The 24,293-nt window shown below is 52.6% G+C and overlaps 1 protein-coding gene across 3 annotated transcripts in view; it reads right to left on the bottom strand.

Annotated features, from left to right (window-relative positions):
• Positions 1-24,293, bottom strand: part of LOC133362979 (NACHT, LRR and PYD domains-containing protein 3-like) — a 125,173-nt gene that overhangs the window by 59,924 nt on the left and 40,956 nt on the right. For 2 of the 3 annotated variants that reach the window (XM_061581958.1, XM_061581959.1), the window contains 3 exons: positions 19,226-19,611; positions 9,045-9,107; positions 7,143-8,826 (listed from right to left, as the gene is read on the bottom strand). In XM_061581958.1, the coding sequence (XP_061437942.1) occupies positions 7,143-8,826; positions 9,045-9,107; positions 19,226-19,589 (2,111 nt within the window). In that variant the 5' untranslated portion in view covers positions 19,590-19,611. The remainder of the gene's footprint in view (positions 1-7,142; positions 8,827-9,044; positions 9,108-19,225; positions 19,612-24,293) is intronic. The other variant, XM_061581960.1, reaches the window with a different exon arrangement.

The raw sequence follows: 24,293 nt of genomic DNA, 5'->3' as shown, positions 1-24,293 counted from the left end.
CTCATTTATTCTGGACACTTTGATCGATTGTAAGGGCGGGTTAGACTCCCGCGCCGGCGGTTTCCGTTGCGCACACCGAGGGCATGATCCCAATAGATCCCCAACATCCCTCGTCATGCCAGGCCAAAAAAAATCAAGTTGTAGCAGTGCAAGAGTCTTTTGGGTCCCCAGGTGTAATAGGCGCTCATGCGCGGCCCACACCACCTTGCCTCGCAACCCAGAAGGGACCACCAGCCGATGTCGCTGGGATTTCCCGTCCCAATGCATCAGCAGACCTTGCACCATTTCCCATGCATCCGAATCACCCTTCACACGCCCAGCACCCCCGACGCGACGACGCCACCCGAGGAGGGAGGTATCCTCCATCTGGAGGCGCCCCCATTCAGTGACGGGCAACCCCAACAGGGAATCTCTTCCCTGTTGTTCGATCGAATTAGTAATTAATGTTTCGTCGTCGTCGGTGGCTGCCAAGACCGGAACCGATGCGTCCCCTGAAGGCCTGCAACGTCCCGACCCCAGGAGGCATGCACATTCCGAGGTGGTTGGCATGCGCGACAGAGCGTCCGCATTCGTATGGCGAACGCCCTTACGGTAGGTGGTTTCAAAATCAAAGTCCTGGAGAACCTCCAACCATCGAGACAACTGTCCCGATGGTTGTTGAACTCGCAGGGCATACTGTAGTGCCGCATGATCTGTGCGGACGGTGAAATGCCGACCGTACAGATATGGGCGATACTGTTGGATGAAATAGACAATTGCCAACAGTTCCCTACGGGTGACACAATATCTTTGCTCCGCAGGAGACAACACCCGACTACCGTATGCGACCACCCGTTCCACGCTATCAACCACCTGGGAAAGCACACCCCCAATACCCGTGTTGCTCGCATCGGTGTCGAGCAAAAAGGGCTTAGAAAAATCGGGGTAAACCAAGGGAGGGGCTTTTACCAGGGCGTCCCGAAGGGAGCAGAAAGCAGCCTCCTCCTCTTGACCCCAGTGGAACCGAACCCCTTTAGATGTTAAAGCGTGCAGGGGTTTGGCAATTGTCGCAAAATCAGCGACGAACCGTCGGTAATACGACGTGAATCCAATGAAACTCCTGACCTCTCCCACCGAGGTGGGAGTCGGCCAGGAGCTGACACACTGCGTTTTGGCGGGATCGGTAGCAATACCTGAGCGTCCCACGATGTGCCCCAAATAACGCACCGAATCGCGCAACAAATGGCATTTTTGGGGTTTGAATTTCAAATTAGCAGCCCGCATCTTTAGGAAAACCGCCCGCAACCTCTGGAGATGTTCGTCAAAAGTTTTACCAAAGACGATAACGTCATCCAAATATTTCGATTTAAAGCTTTCGTGACTGCAGGGATTCATCTTCTTGTTTCTTTCGGTAAAGTCACGTAGAAGGGAAGTAATAAAATAATAAAAATAAAACATAATAAAACAATTCTCACGACGTTTCGGCTACAACGCAAGCAGCCGTCTTCAGGTGAAGAATGAGACACTACCAAACTAGGAGCTTATATATAAGCTGCATTGGGGGTTGAAGAGCGCCTTAACAAAAAGAATGTGCATGTGAAGAGGGATTTAGCATATTCATGGAAAATGCGTAGGCGTTGGGCGGGGGGGTGTCAAAGTCATATTATGCCCATGCATTATGCAGGATCAGCAGCAACCAAGGGGGGTGCAGGGATTAGCAGTAACAAAGGAAAGGAATGTTAATGATATGTAGCTGCAGTTACTCAACAACCACGTAGAAAACTAAAGTATAAACTACATAAAAACTAAAGTATAAACTGCATCGCACCATCAGTATACTTACTATACTCTATAATAAGCTGAGTTACTAACAGCAAGTAATACATTACAATTTTACCTCGTAAAAATTCTATAATATGCTTCCATCTAAACCTTATTCTCTTACATCACACGAGCATATACCGTACTATATACTGCCATAGATAAACCCAACATTAAATTATATACTGTATTGCTGTAAACCAACCTATATCTTATACATTTAATATCACACTATGTATTATTCTACATTAGGGTGTGTAGAATAATACATAGTGTGATATTAAATGTATAAGATATAGGTTGGTTTACAGCAATACAGTATATAATTTAATGTTGGGTTTATCTATGGCAGTATATAGTACGGTATATGCTCGTGTGATGTAAGAGAATAAGGTTTAGATGGAAGCATATTATAGAATTTTTACGAGGTAAAATTGTAATGTATTACTTGCTGTTAGTAACTCAGCTTATTATAGAGTATAGTAAGTATACTGATGGTGCGATGCAGTTTATACTTTAGTTTTTATGTAGTTTATACTTTAGTTTTCTACGTGGTTGTTGAGTAACTGCAGCTACATATCATTAACATTCCTTTCCTTTGTTACTGCTAATCCCTGCACCCCCCTTGGTTGCTGCTGATCCTGCATAATGCATGGGCATAATATGACTTTGACACCCCCCCGCCCAACGCCTACGCATTTTCCATGAATATGCTAAATCCCTCTTCACATGCACATTCTTTTTGTTAAGGCGCTCTTCAACCCCCAATGCAGCTTATATATAAGCTCCTAGTTTGGTAGTGTCTCATTCTTCACCTGAAGACGGCTGCTTGCGTTGTAGCCGAAACGTCGTGAGAATTGTTTTATTATGTTTTATTTTTATTATTTTATTACTTCCCTTCTACGTGACTTTACCGAAAGAAACAAGAAGGGGTCATCCAAATAAATGAGGCACGACTCCCATTGCAATCCAGCCAAAACCAATTCCATCAAACGCTGGAAAGTTGCCGGCGCTGAGTGTAAGCCCATCGGCAACCGGTTGAATTGGAACAGGCCGTGCGGTGTACGGAAAGCAGTTTTAGGCTTTGAATCATCGTCCAGAGGAAGCTGCCAGAATCCCGAAAGTAAATCGAGTGTGGAAAAGAATCGCGCTCCCGCCAAGGCGTCCAGCGATTCATCCATCCGAGGGAGCGGGTATGCGTCGGCAACCGAAATTTTGTTAAGGCGCCGAAAATCAACGCAAAACCGCAACGATCCGTCCTGCTTTTTAACCAGGACGATCGGCGCTCCCCAAGGGCTGGTGGAAGGAGAAATGATGTCGGCGGCCAACATGTCATCAATAGCCGATTTGACATGGTCCTTTTCGGCGGGACTCAACCGAAACGGATTTTGGCGAATTGGCGCGCTGTCACCCGTGTCAATATGGTGACGCAGCAGGTGAGTGCAACCCAAATCGTATTTATTCCGACTAAAAACGTCGGAAAATTCCCGCAGTAGTGTTTTAAGTTGTTGACGCTCTGAATCTGACAGGTCCGTCGATCCCGCACAAAGCGCCTCGAGCCACCCTTCATCGCTGTCCGAATGCGGTCGCGGCGCAGGGACAACGCTGACGTGATTTGCGACGGTTTCCTCACATGGCACCGGCGTTGCGTGAGCAAGCACGGTTCCCTGTGGGACCACCACCGTCTGCGAGCCCACATTGAGGATCGCGATGAAGGGTTCACCGTCCCCTCTTACTATGGTCTGGGCCGGAAGTAAATGAGGTCCACTAACCCCGGCCCTAGACGGCCCCAGCAGAACCCCTTGGGCCGCAATACCCTTAGCGAAGGGTCGCCGAAGTTTCAAGGGAATCAACATTTGTGCCCCCGGAGGGACGCGCACCGTTCTCTCTACGAATGCCGGCACCGTCGCGAACGCCGTCCGAGTCGTAACGGGTGATGGCAAAAACGCCATGCGTCTGCCCGACGGGAGCTCAATGCATCCCTGGTCGATTAATATCCTAATCGGCATTTTGGCCAGGAAGTCCGTCCCCAGCAGGCACGGAACCGCCAGCGAGGAGGAAACAAAAATCGGCCCAGACAATTTAATTTCCCCAACACAAATTTGGGCCCGAATTTGTCCGATGATGCCAAGTGAGCCCCCGTTAGCCGCATAGAATGGTACGTTAACAGGCATCAAAGGACGGCTCTGGACAGGGAGAATATTGTATATTAACTCCGAAATAATGGTCGCCGATGCTCCCGTATCGACCAGGATGCGCACTTCAACCCCGTCGATGTGCCCCACAACGGCCGACGACCCCGACGATGCGGCTACCACACGATCGGCCAGCACGGACCACTGGCCGGGTTCGATATGAGTACCCAGAGTGGTGCGTGATGGTGCGATGGTGCGCGATATCGGCCCCCCTCTCGTTGCAGTGTTTGAGTGCGTGACGGGCGTGTGCGTGGGCCAAACATGTGGGGTGCCGCGACTCGCCGGGTTATGATGGTGGAGCTTGTGATGAGGCCCGTCGTCCCGTTGAGGTGTCGTCCCGCGCTGACGAGGAGAGCGGCACCCCGAGGCGACGTGGCCCCGGACGCCGCAGTTAAAACACCGCGGGAGCGCCGTCGGAGGTGACGGATGGTCGGAACGGCCCGACCCGTCCCGGCCCGACCGTGCTCCCATCGCCTGTTGCCGTCGGTGGTCGACGGCGTAGAGCTCCTCCGTCGGAAGGGTGGCTGCAGCCACCGCACGCCCCGCCGATGCCCTGCTGGCTTTCCGCCGGAGCGACAGGAGGTTTGCGTGGAGGAGCCGCGCCGCCTGGAGCGATGTCATTTCCGCGTCCTCCTGCGCGACGACAGCGATGTCAAGGTCGTCTGCCAGGAGGAGGATTTTCTCCGTGACCATAGCGTCCACGCCGTCGTCGTCCATACGCGGGAAGGCCGACTTAGCCATCGCCAGGAGGCTCGTCCGGTATGCTAGGGGCGACTCCTTCTCACCCCGCTTGCGGTCGTAAAATTGCTGTCGGCATTCGGCTGATGGTCCATAGACCCCGCCCAGCAGCTGTAGCGCCATCGGTAACGTAGACCGCTTCTCTCTCGGCGCCGATGTGAGTGCGGCGAGCGCGTCGCCGTCGAGGAGCGCCGGCAGCGCGCAGAGAGCCTCCTCATCGGACCATTTCGCCATCTCCTGATGGGCGAGGAAACGTCGGCGAAACCCGGCCCAGTCTCCCTCCGCGCCGATGAACTCCTTCAGCGGGGGCAGTCTCTGATGAAGCGCAGCGGTTGTTGTAGACTCCCGCAGGCAGATGTCACCACCACTCGGCTGTGCGTTGGTGCGAACGGCCGATGGGATCGCCTGTCGCGGTTGTGATGACGCACCCTCCGGCGGTGATGACGCTGCAGCTCCAGCGACGGCGATGTCGGAGCGGATGTTCAGGCTGGCCACGCCCTGAACAGCTGTAGCGTCGATGGCGGGAATTTCAAATTCGGACTGCTCCGAAATGGCGGGAAGGCGCCCTGGTCGTTGGCTCGCCTCGCCCCGTGTTGAATCACCGGCCCCCAATCGCGTGATGGTCTCCAACGTGGCGGCAGCGGCATACAGCAGCTCCGCCAGCCTCCCGTGAGCCAGCCGTAACGCGTCTGGCTGCGGCCCCTCTTCATTCCGATGCCCCGGTAAGGAGGCGTCAGGCCCCGGCTGCACCATGTCTTGTGGAGCCGTCTCGGGCTCGACGATCTCGGCAGTGTCTTCCTCCTGCGGTACTTTGGCCCGCGCTGTTTTCCGCGTGTCCATGTTAGAATTACTTCTGACACCAGTTGAAGTACCGGTGAAGACGCTTGACGCCGAGGTTGAGGCACACGTATATTTATTTCACAGTATGACAGTGGGCATATACACTCTCGAGGGGGTATCGGCCCCCTCACCCGTATAACTCGGGATACACCCCTAGCTAACTCTGTCCTAGCCCCGAATCCTCCACTAATGGGTTAGGGGAGGCTAACTGGCCCGACACTGGTAAGTCGGGCCCGGTACCCGGAGTCCCAGACCAGCTCTTACAAGAGCACCGGCTCTGGCTTTCGGGACCACGCCGCTGGCTCAGTCCTGTCCGGCCCTGAAAAGGACATCGAACTAGGGGAGTCCAGGGCTCTATCTAAGACGTCTTCAGTCTTCTTCCCTTAGCTTAAACATAACTGACTCGAGCCCTTTGAACATCCCCTTTTATACCCAACCCCTCCCTGAGGGGTGGGGCCCCGGGGGATCATAACGTTCGAACCAGCCCCCCCCAGGGTGTCTGGCTCGGACGTCGTAGAGGGCACCTCCTCGTGCACTTACGTAGCCCCGCCCACTGTGTTTGTTTTCCATAGGCTGCCATGCATAACGGGCCCTCTCTTTAATACCCCTACACGTGGAACACACCATTACCCTCACTCTCCACTGCAGAGCTGCTATCAGGGCTCCATTTTCTCATTGTGGCCTACGGTCACCTCACTTCCTGCACAGTGTGAGGGCTATCATTATTGCTAATTAAATGTTGCTGAAGATGATGTAAAACTTTACAGCAGCCATGCATATGCATACTTTTTCTTCCTTTTGTACTTTAATACAGCGAGTGCAGCATTCACTGTGGACCCACCTACTCACTTTATATTTACTCACCCACTCGCAATAATTCACTCATTCCCCAACCCACTCACACACCACTGACCCACCAACTCTCTCACACCCTCACTTAACTCCACATACTCACTCATCGATTCACCCACCAACAACTCAAGCAGGCACGCACTCACTCACCAAATATTATCACTCAGTGGATGAGTGGGCATGGGTATAGGGGGAGAAAAGTGAAGGGATAGGCAAGGGTGGGGGAGGGGTTATGGGAAAAGTGAAGGCAGGAGCAGATTGGGGGGTTAATGGGAGGTATAAGGGGAGGGGTAAGTGTGGAGTGCCGGGAGAGGAGTGAAGTGAGGAGTGGGGACAATGATGGCAGTGGTAAGGGGAAGAATGTTGTCAAAATTGTATTAATGCGTGGGCTACGCAAGACCGAGTGTTTTTACGTGAGTATGGGGTTACATTGTACTGTGTGTACACAGTTACTAAGTGAGGATTCTTATAGGCAAAGATCTGCCGCACATAGTCTTAACAGACTGCTGGGTAAAGTGCTGTTAGGGAGCACCTATTACGGCCGACATGGCGTATGATGGGGTGGGTGGCCAGCATCACGCCCGGCCGCCTTTGTCTCCCGAGTAGAGATGTTTTACACACTGTACCTGGTACTCATTTGAAGATGAGTTGATATCACACACACACATATGCACGCACAATTTGTGAAGTAGTGAATGCGAGGTGTGCTAGTCTTACATTAGCTCTTTACATCTGTGCAGTCCAGGCTGAAGCCTCTTCATTTCCTCAGTGCCGATGCCACAGTCCAATAGGTTGAGTGTCTCCACAGGTTCTTCTCGATACAGCAGGATCCAGGAGACGGCAGCGCAGTCTGGCAGGGACAACCTTGTCTTCGATAGGTCTACCCTAGTCATGGACCGAGTGGCATCACTCAGGGACTTGCGGTCATTCAGCTCGTGCACACAGTGCAGGAGACTGATAAGCCTGTGTTTGTCATCCTTCTGAGTCTCCATGCTGCGATTGAGCCACTCGATTATTTCCTTTTGAGAATCCGCAGATGGAGGATCCAAGATACCCTCAAATAACTTCCACGGAGTGCTTGATGCTAGTCCGCAAAAAAACCTCTGAAACACATCAAACCTCCCATCTTTGCTGTCCTCAATAGCTTTGATGACGTCACTCACTGGCCGTGTTGAATGTGACAGATGCACGGCTATTGCTGCAAAGAATTCCTGCATTGTCAAGTGTGAAAATGAATAACAACTCCCTTGTTTAATGCCCTCACATGTGAACACTTTGTTGATGAATGTACTTCCTAGTTCATAAGAACTAACAACACACTCTTCTAGATCTTTTTGGCTGAACATCTGGATGTTCTGCTGAACCCCCTTTAGAGCCATATTGGCAAGAGACGATACGATTTTCTTGGCTCCGCGGCTGCCACGTCCATGGTGTTCTATGAGCCCAAACACGTATTGTGTGAAGAGGTCGGTCATTGATTTGAGGATAATCTCAGAATGAGCAGACTTCTGTAAATGTTCCTTCAGTGTAATGGCTGCTATATGGCAGAATGAAGGGTTCTGGGACAATGTATTCACGGTTTCATTTTCCTGCAGGAGCTTGAGTGCCCTTTCTGCTAGACTCCTATCTTGGTAAAATTTGTTAAAGAATGCTATTTTATCTTCGTTGGAAAATCCAGTGATTTCAACAGCTCGATCAACATTCACTCCACTCAGCTGCTCCATGGCAATGGGTCTGGTCGTTATCAAGACCGAGGCCTTGGGCAAGAGATTTCCATTCACCAGGGCAGCAATGATGGCTTCTACTGTTGCCGTCTTACGTGGATCAGTACAAGCACTGCCATAGTGAAGGCACTTTCCAAACTCGTCCAACCCATCCATAACAAAAAGGGTTCTCTTTTGGTTTGTGAAAACCTCATCCGCTTTGTTTCCCAAACCTGAGTGCAGCACAGAAAACAGCTCTGCGAGGGACACCTCTCCAACATCATTTATCTCCCTGAACGTTATGAGCACAATGTGCTCAAAGCGTCGTGCAAACACTCTCTCACCTGACAGCAGGCTGTGCACAATTAATTTGCTCAACATGGTTTTACCGCTGCCTGGAGTCCCCACTACAATAACCATTCGGGGGTGTGTTTTGTTTCCAATGGAACCAATGGGATCAAAGAGCTTCTTGTAAGTCATCCCTTCTCTCTGTGCTCTCTTCATCAGCTCCTCGTGCTGCTTGCCTCTAGCTAGTAACTCGTGCTCCTTGGTTTCTTGATGGCGGTAGTAGAGAACCAGAATTGGCTTCACCATCCTCTCCAGCAAAAACACTGCAGGTTCTCCAGGTCGTGCGTCGTAGTCTCGTGTTAATGATGTCAACTTCAGCAAGAATTCTCTGTAATCATCACCAGGGTTATCTAAATAAACCCGAAATCATTTTACAAACAAATTAGTTTCATTTATACAAAAAAATCATTCCTATAGCAGAAAAATGTTTAAAATAAACTATAATAAAAAAAAGCGTAGCGAATTCGTTCACTATGGATAATGCAGCAACATCATGTAAATCACGAATTATTGCATGGAAGATTTCACGATGTGTATTCTACATATGCAATTTTTATAAACACTGTACCTTTGTAAAATTTATTTTGTATCATATCAAAAATGTTCCAACCACTTGTCTTGTTTGTTTTGCCTGTGAAAAAGATAGAACCACCACATTTAACATTACCACGTATATCAGCATTATCAAAACTAATTCCATCAATTTGGGCGTAAAATTCAATGCTGTCTTGTCCTAGAATTATTGATTTTTGTTGTTTAGGATGTTGAATTTAACTTTTTATATTTCACTGGTATTGGGGCTGTGTTTTCTCTCCCATCTCAAGCTGGCCTACATCACGTAGCACGGGGGCTACACTGTGGTGGAGTGCAGTACACCAGGCAAGGTCCTGTGACTGAAGATCCAGTGATTGCACACTGGCGGAGTCAGTGGGGGGGAGGGGGGGTGGCACGTGCCTCCCCAATGATCCGATCGAAATCCTTAATTTCGATTGATAAATCGGTATTTTGCGACCCCCACTGCCACCTGTGTAGCATATTATTACGTGCCAGAGACTAATTGAGATGATAGGACAACGACAAAGCGGTTATAAGTGACTCACATAATTGTGCGCAGTTGCGTATACAGTACACGTCTTCCCTGAAGGCTTACCTTCAGCGAGCGCAATGCCGATCACACACGGTGCGAATTCGACCCTCGATCCTTGGCTGCGCCATCGCCGCACACGCGTTGAATAAGGGACAAAACTGTGGTGCCACAACGACGGGGCCGCTCTGCCGAACCAGGGAGCCGCCCGGCTTCCCCCACCGCACTGCCCCCCATCACCCGCCCCACATAAGCACACACCCGCACGCATTCCCCCCCCCCATAGAGCTGGAAGGGAAGGTCACCTGATCGACCGGTTTTTATCCGAGAGACCCTTATCGGGATTAATTCTCACGGTTTCCGGCGATCAGGGAATTGGATGACCTCCCCGTGCTACGTGGCACCGCGGCGCTGCGGCCGGCCTTAATATGGTAGGTCGTGGCGTGGGGCATTCGGCCACCGCGGTTGAGGCGCATTTCCCCCCACACACACTCCCACGGGTCGACGGGGCGAGCAGGGGAGGCACGGGACAGCATGAATAGCGGGGTCACAGGGGCTGTTGCGCATAGTCATGGAGGGTTGGGATAATTGCGCTTGAGCGCGCAAGCCCCATTGGTAGGAAGGGTAAGGGAGTAATTAGGATTTACGCCTTGCACGCAGCACACTGATTAGCATATCAACAGCGCCTGGGGACTGCCGTGCGCGGGCTTGGGGTGCACGAGCCCATTGTTCAGCGCAGCATCCCCTTTGGGAGGTAGGGAGGATAAATAGAGGAGCGCAGAGGGGAAATCGCTCTCTTACTCCAGCGCCAGGCGACCAGACGCAGCTCGAGCCAGCGACCCGGACGTCCGTGCGACGCACCGAGGCACGCGGTTAACACAAGGATCAGCGGACCGCCGTGGACACTTAACAGTGAGTAAGAAGGGGAATTAGAATCATAGCCGATAAATAGGGAATAGGTGCCGGTTTAGTGGAATAGGCCAGCCTCGTCGACTCACTAATTCAACATTAGTTATCAGGTAATAAATCATTAATAGCGAAGCGTGGTCTCGCGTGATCTTGTCGTGCAGTGTGAGCGTGTGGGAACGCGTGTGGTACTGTGTGTGCGTAAGCTCGCAGCGTGCGTAATCGGCGTCCCCCAGGTGCGCGATCATAGCGTAATCGGCTGCGCATTGTTGTACGGTTTATCTCGCGCGCACGGCGGCGGCGACTTTAGTCGTTGTGTCGGCGTGTGCCCCGCTTGCGTGTGCTCGTTACGTGTTATAAGTGTGAACGCGTGTAGTACGGTGTAGGCGTAAGCTCTCGTCGTGCGAAATCGGCGTACCCCAGGTGCGCGATTGTAACGTGAGCGGCCAGCGCGGCGCAGAGAAGCGCAAGAGTGAGTGCCGTACGGAGCTGTGTGTGTGGGTGTGCGCGTACGTAATTAACCATGCCTGCTACGCGGACCCGCGGTGGAGTGGAATCCTCGGGCGACGGCTCCCACCCCATGGGTGAGGAACTTAGCAGCGGTTCGCTTAGCAGCGGGGGGGCGATTGATGATGCTAGCCCGGCCGTTAACATTATCGAGGGAGGGATCTCGGGGGCTAGCGACCCCCACAAATTGGTGTCAGAAGCGGTACGGACCCCCGCGTTACCTCACGCTAAAATAAGACTAATATTTACCGGCCGGGGGGCCCCTTCGTGGAAGGCATTCGCCCGCAATCTCTTAGGGGCCAAGGAAATTAATGGATGGACGGACGCGCAGGCAGTACGTCAACTTAATATGAATCTTGATGGGCGGGCAGCCGATTTTGTAGAAGCGTTACCCGCGAGCGCACAGACACAGCTAGAGGAGCTGATGCGCCGACTCGATCAGCGTTTTGGCACGCGTGACGAGGAGGAAGCAAAATCGGCCTTAGAGGCGCGCCGGCGCCAACCTGGCGAAGATCTACGTGATTACGCCGAGGATGTGCGTGAGTTAACAAAGATCGCACGCCCGGGGTACGCAACTGATGTTATTGAGGAACTGGCCGCCGAGAAAATCCAGCGGTACCTGTCTCGCACGGCGTGGTGGCAGCCAGACATGAGCTGCCCACGTCTTCCGTTTAACACCCTTGTCGAGCGCGCACGTAAGTGTGAAAGAATTCACAGCGAACGCGCGCAGCTCCGGGGGCTGGGACGAGAGCGCGCCATTGCGAGCCTGCTCTCGGAAGACGAGGAGGAGGGACAGGAGCTCGCGAGGACGGTAAGGGGCCGGGAAAGAGAGCCACAGAGACCCAGCGAGACGACCCCGGGGTGGGTAGCCGGGTTACAGGCCGGCATGGGAGATATGATAACCCAAGTAGGTGAGAGGGTAACTCACGTAGGTGAAAGGGTAACCCAGGTACGCGAGGAAGCAAATAAAAATATGACCAAACTGCAATCCTCCGTTGAGACCATCCGATCCGAAATGGGGGACCTACGCGCCACGGTGGGAGGGTTATCTGGGAGGGTAGCCCGACTAGAGGCGGAGGGTGGACAGCGGCGTAATGGGGGGGGAGGGAGCGGACAGGGGACCCGCTACGGAACCGCCCCCCCTCCCCGGGCATGTTATATGTGCGATCGCCGAGGGCATCTAGTGAGGGACTGTCCTGAAATCACCCGAGCGAGACAGACGCGGGGGTTAAAACTCCAACGCCCCCTAGAGAGCGGACCAACTAGGGGTGCAATCGACGCGGTCCCGATACAAATGGACGATAATGAGAATAATGGCGAGCGAGTGATCTCCACACAGGTTCCAGCAACAACGCCCACAGAAACGGTGACTCCTGGCGACTGGCTGCGGGAGCTGGTGGCGGGGATCACGGGGGCCACGTCGCTGGTGGAAGGGGAGGTTAACGGAGTGCGTACCCGAATCCTGCTGGACACGGGGGCGGTGGCCTCGCTCGTGAGCGCAGCGCACTGCAGCGCGATCGGGGTCGACGTGCGTCACCTGCAGGCACCGGACCGCGCGCTGCACACGGCGAGCGGAGCCGGAATGGGGCTGCTGGGGAGAGCCACCCTAGAGGTCCGCATAGGCAGTCAGGTGTGCACCCAGGAGTTCTACGTGTCGAGTGCGTTGTGTCACGAGTGTATCGCAGGTACCGACCTCTTAGAACGGCTGGGACTCAACGTGCAACCCCGCCAGCGATGCGCCACCATGGAGAGCAACGGCGAGCGGATACCGTTCCTGGGACGAGAACCGACGCGCCGCCGCTTTGCACCTGTGGCCGCTATCCTGACGACGGCAGTCACCATCGGCCCGCTCACCGAGGTGCTGGTGCCGGTGGCAACATCCCCCACCGACCCCGCGCTCCGACCATCAGGGGAGGTAATGCTAACTCCTCACCCGGAGTTGGCAAAACGGTATGGGGTTGTGGGATCCGCCACGTTGGTAAACGCAGATGGGGACCGATTGTTTATGCGGATGTTTAACCCCCACAATACCCCCGCGATACTGCGACGGCGCACCCCGATAGCCACAGTACACCCCCTGCACGCACGCCACTCTAACGACTCGGTGTTCGCACTCTGGGCTGAGGACCCCGGTCGTCCTGAGGGTGAGCAGGACCTGGCCTGGCGAGTCGGCCCGACTCCCCGAGCCGAGGTCGTTCCCCTGCTCGACGCGTTACATGTACCATGGGCGGACTTACCTAAGGGAGAGGCCGATCGGCTGCGCGAGTTACTGCGGGAGTATGCCGACGTGTTCAGCGAACACGACTCGGACGTGGGTCGGACCGACCTTGTTAAGCATCAAATTGACACCGGTGCAGCCCGACCCATCAAACTCCCTGCGTACCGAGTGGGCGCACCCGAACGCGTCCAAATCAAAGAGGCAGTTGGGGACATGCTTCGCGATAACATAATTCAGCCCTCGGCGAGCCCCTGGTCAGCCCCGGTGGTACTAGTAACGAAAAAGGATGGGTCAACCCGATTCTGCGTCGATTACCGTAAACTAAACGCAGTCACGCTCGGCGATGCCTTCCCCATACCTCGCATCGACGACACCTTCGACAGTCTCGCAGGAGCGCGGTATTTTTCCACCCTCGATCTGGCGTCCGGTTACTGGCAGGTGGAGATGACGGAGGAGGATCGGCCAAAAACAGCATTCACCACCCCGATGGGCCTGTTTGAGTTTCGAGTGTTGCCGTTCGGACTCACTAACGCGCCCGCGACGTTCCAGCGGTTGATGGAGTTGGTGATGCGGGGCTTGCAGTGGGAACAGTGCCTGATTTACTTGGACGATGTGATAGTGTTCAGTAGATCTTTGTCTGAGCATTGGTCCAGGCTTCGAGAGGTGTTCCAGCGGCTGCGAGCGGCTCATCTCAAGCTCAAGCCACGTAAGTGTTACATCGCACAACGCGAGGTGGGGTACCTCGGGCATCGCGTCAGCGAGGCAGGCGTGCGCACCGATCCGGAGAAGGTACGCGCCGTAGTGGAGTGGCCACGGCCAAGGAATCTGACGGAGATCAGATCATTTTTGGGGCTCGCCACCTATTATCGTCGATTTGTAAAGGGATTCAGCGAGATTGCACGCCCCCTCACCCAACTCACCTCCCCTAAGCACCCCTACCAGTGGACGGGGGCCTGCCAGACGGCCTTCACCACTCTCAAAGACCACCTCACCCACGCCCCCACCCTCGCTTTCCCCGATTTTACCACCGATTTTATTTTGGACACCGACGCCTGCAGCAGCGGGCTGGGCGCGGTGTTGTCACAGGTACAGGATGGGGCGGAACGAGTCATCGCGTACGCCAGCCGGACCTTGAGTGGGGCCGAGCTGAACTATTGCGTGACCCGCCAAGAGTTGTACGCCGTGATTTTCGCATGCAAACAGTTCCGACCGTATTTGTACGGCAGGAGATGTCGCGTACGCACTGACCATTATGCTCTGCAGTTTCTTCTTACATTCAAGGAGCCGCGGGGGCAGATGGCCCGGTGGTTGGCGCAGTTGCAGGAGTACAACCTGCAAATCGAGTATCGGGCTGGCCGGACGCATGCAAACGCGGACGCCTTATCGAGGCGACCCACGGTGTACGCCGAGACGAGGGCGGAGGAGGCCTGCCCGTGTTTCACGGCGGGACGCTGCCGGCAGGCAACGGACCCCCGAGAGGCCGCGGCCACTGACCCCGCCCCAGCGAGGGAGAGTGCAGTGTGCGCCACAGAAACCCTCACAGGTGGCACTGAGGATCCCGTCGACCGCCCGGCAAGCGCGGGACCCGCGGCTCGGGACCCGATCGGACGGATCCAGGAGGACGTCGGCTGCGCCTTCCCGGGCCTAAACGACGAGCAGCTGAGACAGACCCAGCAGCGAGATCCGGATCTGGCGGCAGTGGAGGCGGCACTGCGGGAGGAAAAGAGCGCCCTACCAGGACCCTGGAGCGGTTTGTATGCCCGGTTGTGTGTGCGGAACGGAGTGGTACGGGAGTTAACCGAGGCCGGCCAGCCGGGGGGCATCTGTGTTCCTGCCCAGGTGCGACCCCAGCTGCTACGGCTGGTGCATGACCACCCACTCGGGGGCCATGATGGGGAACGGCGCACCCGGGAGACCCTGCGTCGCCAGTATCTCTGGCCCAAATTGGCACAAGATGTGGCCGCCTGGGTGCAGGGCTGCCGGGCCTGTCAGCAGTGTGGGCAAAAGCCGGCGAGGTACCAGGTACCCCTGAGGCCGTTCCGAGTCAGTCGGACGAATCAGTTGGTCGGAATCGACCTGCAGGGGCCCTTTCCACGATCCCACCGGGGCAACCGATATATTCTCGTAGCGGTGGAATACTTCACCCGCTACCCCGTGGCGGTGGCTATCCCAGATAAAACAGCCCTTGTAGTGGCCCGGGCCTTCGTGGAAAACTATGTACTTAAGTGCGGGATCCCCGAACGAGTCATTACCGACCAGGGTAGTGAATTCGAGGCCGAATTATTTCAGGCGCTGTGCCGAGAGTTCGGGATCCAGAAGGACCGAACCACGGCGTATCACCCCCAGGCGAACGGGATGGTAGAGAGGATGAACCAGACTCTGGCCGGGAAGCTTAAACGCATGGCGGCCGCGAATCAACAGGACTGGGACGAACACCTTCCCTATGCCCTGTTCGCCTACACCACCGCCGTTCACACCTCTACAGGACAGACCCCGTTCCTAATGATGTTTGGTCGCGAGTCTCGCCTGCCCGCAGATCTGCTGTTCGGTGTTCCTCCGCCGCAACGGGAGGAAGGGAGCCACCCCGTGGAGCACTTGCTGGAGACCCTGCGAGGGGCCAGGGGCCGAGCCTGCCCGCACGGAGAGGCCGCGCACCAGCGGCAAGAGCAGGGCGCCCGACCCCGTATGGAGCCCCCCTTCTACACTGCGGGCTCCGAGGTGTGGCTGTACACTCCCCGCGTCGGTGCCGGACAGGTGGGGAAGCTGACCACCTACTGGCGAGGACCCTGGATTGTGAGACGGCAGATCTCACCATGGACGGTGCTGATTCAGGGAGGAGAGAGGGGCCGGGAGATGGTGGTCAACATCCGCCGACTGAAGCCGTGGCGAGCAGCCCCCGAGGGGGGGAGCCCCGCCGTCCAAGTACCCCGAAACCCCGGGGTCCCCCCACCCCCCGTGCCCGGGGGCCTCGCGCAGTACATGGGCCCCACGGAGCCCCGGGCTCCGAGGGGCCCCGGGCGGGGCCGGGGGCGACGAGGACGGCGACCCTTAAACCCCACCGCCTCTGAGTTTGTTCCCCAGCCCGCAGGTGCCAGAGGCCGAGGGGAGCCGTTGGAATGGAGGAGGAGACCACCGCCGGAGCCCCAGGAGACGGAGCCGCCACCCCCGAGGCCAGCCACAAGGGCCGGGCGAATCCCGCGGACCCCGCGGCGATACCTCGTGGGGGCAACCCAGGCGAGGTGCTCCAGTCAACCCGGGACGGGGACTGGCACCCCGGGGGGCTATGTGGTGCCACAACGACGGGGCCGCTCTGCCGAACCAGGGAGCCGCCCGGCTTCCCCCACCGCACTGCCCCCCATCACCCGCCCCACATAAGCACACACCCGCACGCATTCCCCCCCCCCATAGAGCTGGAAGGGAAGGTCACCTGATCGACCGGTTTTTATCCGAGAGACCCTTATCGGGATTAATTCTCACGGTTTCCGGCGATCAGGGAATTGGATGACCTCCCCGTGCTACGTGGCACCGCGGCGCTGCGGCCGGCCTTAATATGGTAGGTCGTGGCGTGGGGCATTCGGCCACCGCGGTTGAGGCGCATTTCCCCCCACACACACTCCCACGGGTCGACGGGGCGAGCAGGGGAGGCACGGGACAGCATGAATAGCGGGGTCACAGGGGCTGTTGCGCATAGTCATGGAGGGTTGGGATAATTGCGCTTGAGCGCGCAAGCCCCATTGGTAGGAAGGGTAAGGGAGTAATTAGGATTTACGCCTTGCACGCAGCACACTGATTAGCATATCAACAGCGCCTGGGGACTGCCGTGCGCGGGCTTGGGGTGCACGAGCCCATTGTTCAGCGCAGCATCCCCTTTGGGAGGTAGGGAGGATAAATAGAGGAGCGCAGAGGGGAAATCGCTCTCTTACTCCAGCGCCAGGCGACCAGACGCAGCTCGAGCCAGCGACCCGGACGTCCGTGCGACGCACCGAGGCACGCGGTTAACACAAGGATCAGCGGACCGCCGTGGACACTTAACAGTGAGTAAGAAGGGGAATTAGAATCATAGCCGATAAATAGGGAATAGGTGCCGGTTTAGTGGAATAGGCCAGCCTCGTCGACTCACTAATTCAACATTAGTTATCAGGTAATAAATCATTAATAGCGAAGCGTGGTCTCGCGTGATCTTGTCGTGCAGTGTGAGCGTGTGGGAACGCGTGTGGTACTGTGTGTGCGTAAGCTCGCAGCGTGCGTAATCGGCGTCCCCCAGGTGCGCGATCATAGCGTAATCGGCTGCGCATTGTTGTACGGTTTATCTCGCGCGCACGGCGGCGGCGACTTTAGTCGTTGTGTCGGCGTGTGCCCCGCTTGCGTGTGCTCGTTACGTGTTATAAGTGTGAACGCGTGTAGTACGGTGTAGGCGTAAGCTCTCGTCGTGCGAAATCGGCGTACCCCAGGTGCGCGATTGTAACGTGAGCGGCCAGCGCGGCGCAGAGAAGCGCAAGAGTGAGTGCCGTACGGAGCTGTGTGTGTGGGTGTGCGCGTACGTAATTAACCATGCCTGCTACGCGGACCCGCGGTGGAGTGGAATCCTCGGGCGACGGCTCCCACCCCATGGGTGAGGAACTTAGCAGCGGTTCGCTTAGCAGCGGGGGGGCGATTGATGATGCTAGCCCGGCCGTTAACATTATCGAGGGAGGGATCTCGGGGGCTAGCGACCCCCACAAAACTCCTATCATTTTTTATTGCTGGAGGGGTTACCCCCCCTACCTGAAAATCCTGGCTCCACCATTGTCCTTGCACAATGGCAGAGCCATGAATCACAGAACTCATAGCATCCCACGTGATGCATCGTAGGTTCACTTGAACTTCAACTAATCAACTAATCTGGCTACTGCATCATCAGCAAGCACTGTGGCATACACTAGATTGGGGAGAGTGGAGATTTCCCTAATGACAGATTTTCTCGACAGATTTCATCAGCTTTCCAAGGTAACATCTAACTCAATGGCTCATAACTTTGATGGTGTTATTTTAATCTCTCCGTAATCTCTCCGTAATCAAATACTTGGGGTCATGAGTTAGAGTGGACTTTTTACAGACGATGAGGGCTTAAATATTGACATTTTATCTGGAGGAAGTTATAACCAATCCAAGTCACGGTGTTATAGGACAGTAGGTTCCGTTATATGAGTCAATGGCAATATAAGGCTGGGTGTCCTCATAAAGAGCAGTGATAGTCGATCATTTTTTTTCTCAAAACGAGGAGATTGTACTACGAAGAGCAGAATGCCAAGGACTGCGCCATGTGGAACACCACAGAAGTAGGGCTTCTGAACAGAAGACAGTCCTTGCATGGAAAAATATGAATACATTTCAGAGTTTGAAGCAGAACCAGGAGAGACGTTTGTCAGACACACCTGCATAGCCATGACGATTCAAGAGGATGGAGCAGTGTGTGGTGTCAAAAGCAGCGCAAAGGTCAAGAACTAGAAGTAGCATCCATAGTTTACCAGATGTGGTCATTCACCATGCATAGGGGAAGTTTCAATGACATGGCCTTGGTGGAATCCAGATTGTACCAAGTCATGGAGACCATGGCAGCAGATGGGTTTGTTGCCATTGCCAAACATCTTGGCTTGATACATGAAAGAGAGCGTCATAGCTCATTACATTCTTTCAGCTTAAATACAATGTTTGTGTCTGAAGAGGTGGGAGAAAATCACCATGTTTAAGTATTTTCCAAGGAAAGGGAGGTGTTGGTTTTGACGAATTAATTAATGTTCGGGACCAGTGTGGTAATAAGGTTTTTATATTTACACACATTTTCATTATCCATCCATCCTTTCCTCCAGATTGCTGATCAATGGTACTTTCCCTGATATGGAATGGAATAGAAATGTCCTCCTCAGAGGAATGTTGTCATGCAAGGGTTGTGCAGTTTGCTATTATTAAATGACAATTCATCTCAGTTCAAAGGAATTCCTTCACCTAAACTTTCTCAAGACATGCGAATGGCTATGTGAAGTTTAGCACTCACGAGAAGCTGCTCCAGGGATGGCTTTACCCGCAGTTCTGCTCAGATCGACACCTATCACGTTGAGCTGCTGCTCATGCTGTGATATCCACTGATCCAAGAGAGGGATCTCGGATCTCAGCGGCACCAGCACGGCTTCAATGAATCTCATGCACACATCTTCTCCCTTGTCGAGCACCAGGTCAACCAGGTGCCGTGTTCGTGCAATGGGGTCATTCTCGCTTTTGAGGAACGCGTATTCACTGTACAGGACTATCCCTGCTTGTTGTGAATGGTCAAGCACTTTTGATGACTGCACTTGGAGACATTGCAGGAGTTTCACTTTGTTGGTTCTAATGATCTCATATGCAGGATCTTTTGATGCCATCACGACAAATGCATGGAGTCACCTGAAGAACATTAAAACAAACCACGTGCCACCTGTAAGCATAGTCGTGTAATTTTAGCCAGGTATGGGAAAATAATAATTATTATTATAATAAAATGTCTATACCAAAAATAGTTTCGTCTCGGTTAAGTAGAATTTTGACTTTAGGTATTTGATTGTGAATACATTACGTTATTTAAATGGTACTGTAAGCTTAACATGTATTTGAATTAATGTAATTGAATTAAATAGCATCTAAACACCTTAGGAATATCGAAACACTCTTCAGTGCAAGCATATGAACATTCATATGAACAAAACATTAAGACAAATAATATTAAATGTAAACCTAATATAAAACACCACACAGGTTTAGCAGATTAAGCAGTGGCGTGACACCACGCGCTCACTGCCTCGACCACCGTGATGCCACACAGACGGGGAATTGCGCTGTAATGTGCAATGATCGGGATAGCGTCACCTCTAGTTGAGTGACGATTATGATGGAGGTGGAGCAGCAGAGGGTGGGAGCCAGGTTTGATCCTGGGTGGTCCCTATGTAGTGGGCACTCCCATGCTATCACTGTGGGTAGAGGGCGCTCTGAGGTTGTCTATCAGTGGTATGACGTCACATACCCTGCACGGAATTTAGTGGGGAAGCCAAAACTTAAAGTACACACATGAGGCAGCGTCAGTGTTACTGTGATGTTCATTATGTTAAATAAATCACTCATCCAGGACAGCAGTGGTCCAGTCTGTGCAGCCTCCTTCCTATGCATTTAAATCTCCACTTACACTGTCTCTTCAGAGTCCTCCAAAATGAACGGCACGTTACACCATCATCAGAAGCCATTGTCTCTCTATCGCTGGATGAACACCTCCCTATTTGTTTTACGTACGAATTTAATTAAAAAATTCTTAATTTAACATTAAAAATTTGTATCAATAATAATGAAGCATCTGGTCAGTGAGCATGCACCACGGTCATTTACAACAGCACGCAGAGCATGAGATTATAACTAGTTTTGTACATCATGTCTGTAAACACAAGTGACCCATTCTTTAGTTTGAGATATTTATACATTGAACTTATTGTGTATTGAGCTGTGTGTATTGCACTGCTGAAAACTAAATATATATATATACTGTACATAAGTAGGACTCGTACCGACGCGACAGCTTCTTTGTCTTTCCTTGGTTCTTTATTCAATCGTAGTTCCACATCTCTCCCGCCAACATCACTCAATGTCCCTCCGCCCGCTCGCTCGCTGTGCTCCGCTGGCTTCACTCGCTCTCCTCTGCTCCTCCAGCGACTTTCCTCTCCGCTCTCTCTCTCCAGCTCGGCTGCTCTTTATCAACTCCGTCGTCTCACTCCGTCGTAACTCTCCGTTGTCTCTCTCTCCAACGATGTCCGTTACTCTGCTGCTACCCTGCGCTGTACTCACTCTATCCACTGCTACTCTATACCGTACTCTCTCTATCCACTGCTACCCTATACTTTACTCTCTCTATCCACCGCTACCCTATGCTATACTCACTCCATCCGCTGCTCCGTCTCTCCATCCGTTCGTCTCTTGTCCCAGGCACCAACTCCCGTTTCACTTTTCGATTTAAAGCTTTCGTGACTGCAGGGATTCATCTTCTTGGTTCTTTCGGTAAAGTCACGTAGAAGGGAAGTAATAAAACAATATGTTTTATTTTTATTGTTTTATTACTTCCCTTCTACGTGACTTTACCGAAAGAACAAATAAGATGAATCCCGTTTCACTCTCCGCTCTCCCCCTTTATCCCCGAACCAATTACCCTTAATAAATTGGGTCATCCCCCCGCGACGCCACTCCCCCCCAGCCCCCGTGCCACGTGGCGTTGTTGTTCCCGACACGCCGGCGCCAATTCCAGCCACCAATACCTCTCGTCCAATCACCGGCCTGCGTCCTCAGTTACCCCCGGCCACCTGCAGCCCCCTTAACTATCACGCCACCTTAATTTATACAATAACAACAGTCGATCAACACCCTGTGTCCTCGTTTGCCCTCACTGTCCGCCCCGTGCCCGCATACTGACGCAGCGCGTGACGCGTCTTTCTCAAGCCCTACACATATACAGGCCTGTCTGACTTAACCAACCAGCGTTTTTTCTACGACAATGCGCTATAACAAGCAGAGACAACTTGATCAAATTGTGTTCTTTGGCAGCAGGGAGCACATGGTGGCCTGCAGTTGTTTGTATCGCGCGCTTTCAGATGCGCTTCTGCTGCCGTCTGAAATTCTCTTCCTTCTGATATTTGGAAGCCACTGGGGCGTTGCACTTGATTGAAAGTAATTTGATAATTGGTTCTTTACCCTTCTATCTGGCAACAAAACTGACACCTTTTTGCAAGGAGTCATGTTTGCATAGACCGCAATACCTGCAGTCATAATACAAACAAAAGAACATAACTCTGATAATGTGCACTGTCCTTGAAGTTGATTGGTCCACACCCGAGACAGCTTTCCTTCGAGCCTAGTCTCATATGGGTTGGACCAGATGACGCCAAAAGGCGCACAACTTCAAGGACAGTGCACATTATCAGAGTTATGTTCTTTTGTTTGTATTATGACTGCAGGTATTGCGGTCTATGCAAACATGACTCCTTGCAAGTTTTGTTGCCAGATAGAAGGGTAAAGAACCAATTATCATATTTTTACTGGCAAATGAGGTCCCCATAGTGAAAGTAATTTCTTTAGAAGTGCGTTTTGCATTTAGTTTGTTGTCCTTCCTCCTCACCTCACATACACTATCGTATTGTACATATGACTTGCTGAGCAGTAAAATAGTACAAGGAGACACTGTAATGGGGGTGAGGGCGTGGGCTCAGTCACTTTTTCTCTCATACAGCACACAAGACTAATTAAAAAAATTACAACTGGCAAATGGACATCCATTGATGTTTACGCCCAAGGCACAACAACTCTATTGGCTTCACTCTCGTGCAGCTCCACGCTACACACAGCAGACGCGCGCTCCCTAGAGGATCAACAGCCGCGCGTCTTCTACGCCTACAGCACGAGCTCCAACACAAACATCCCCCATGTAAATTTCGATTTCAAGCTTTCGTGACTGCAGGGATTCATCTTCTTGGTTCTTTCGGTAAAGTCACGTAGAAGGGAAATAATAAAATAATAATAATAAAGAATTTGCTAATTCTTTTGTCAAAGCGCTCTTCGCCCTCCAACCCAGCTTAAATATACGCTCCAAGCATGGTGGTGTTTCATTCAGACGCTGTCTTCCCGACAGACCTGTTCTTCACCTGAGGACGGCTGCTTGCGTTGTGGCCGAAACGTCGTGAGAATTATTTTATTGGTTTATTTTTATTTTTTTATCTTTCCCTTCTACGTGACTTTACCGAAAGAACCAAGAAGATGAATCCCCCATGTAGCTCCACAGACTGGTGGGGCAAGTGCTGTTATTGAGCCCCTTTGAAGGCCGCCATGGCAAAGGGAGTTAGAAATGGCCAGCACCACACCTGGCCACGTTTGTTTCATATATTCTGCTGATTACCCATTGAACCAGGCACTCATTTAATGCAGACTGTTGGATCTATGCCCTGTTTTCCGTTATTAATATTAAGAATAATTAAGAAAAACATTTTTTTTTGTTGTTATTATATCTATATATATTTTTTTTAATAATGAGGACGGCTCACTTCTCCTCACGGGCACACCGGGAGTCCATGAGACATGGAGGGCGGTTGAAATGATAGGAATTCGGTCACGAAGAGGTCATAGACATCCAGAAGGACAAAAAGATGTATGGACTAAACCTCCCAAGACATCTGGAGATGTACAGATAAGGTGCAGAGTAAATAACGGTTGAAACTTCGCGTTTTCTTAACGTTTTCCTCACCGAAAAGTAGAAACTTAACAAAGATAATTAACCAACAAACAATAATATTTTTACTATTATTATATGTTTCCTACTTACACGACCTTCCAAAACAGCTAAAGAGTGCGAATTCCAGAGGGCTTAAAAAAAATAACTCGGAATAAACACCAATCTCTGGAGAACTAAACTGGGCGAAGCCCCAAGGTAATAATGTGACGAGGAGCATTACGAATATTCATTAAACATAGACGAATGATAACCACGATACTAAGACCGAAGGAACTCATAAAATATAATTCAAGAATAAATGTAACACACAGGACCACATAAATGTATTGCAAACATCTCCTCGACCACCTTTGTCTTCCAGCGGGGTCTGACCTCAGAATGACCCACCCAGGGTAAGCAAGGAGGGAGCAAAAAGGTCACAAAGGGGGGGGGTTTGTGCTGACATTGGTTGTTTTCTCTCGCAAGAGACATGGAAAGAGGAGTGGGTGCTCGCGTGTTTGAGTTAAGCACGGCCGCCTTTGTCTCCCCGCAGCACAAACAGATGGCCCAGGAATGCTTGGAGGGTTAGGAAAAGGTCGCGAGGAGGGATCGCGCCGGTGTCTGCTTCTTCTCGCTATGTTTGTGTTTTTTTTTTGTTGCCCACTCGCAAGGAATGCAGAAAGAAGGGAGTCACGTTTTAAGTTAGACAGGCACACAGCAAACGAGCAGTCTGGGTTGAGTCGTGCTCAGTCTCACAACTCGGCGTCGAGCTCAGCGTTGCGACGGGGCACGCAAGGGAGCTGTGGCAGTCGTGCCTCGAGAAGAGATGGGACGACGAGACATCGTTAAAGTG

This window comes from Lethenteron reissneri, unplaced genomic scaffold (genome assembly GCF_015708825.2).
Source record: "Lethenteron reissneri isolate LAM-NWPU_2019-01 unplaced genomic scaffold, ASM1570882v1 scaffold_1639, whole genome shotgun sequence".
Classification (NCBI taxonomy): domain Eukaryota; kingdom Metazoa; phylum Chordata; class Hyperoartia; order Petromyzontiformes; family Petromyzontidae; genus Lethenteron; species Lethenteron reissneri.
Note: the sequence above shows the minus strand (reverse complement) of the source record. Positions and strands in the feature narration are given on the sequence as shown.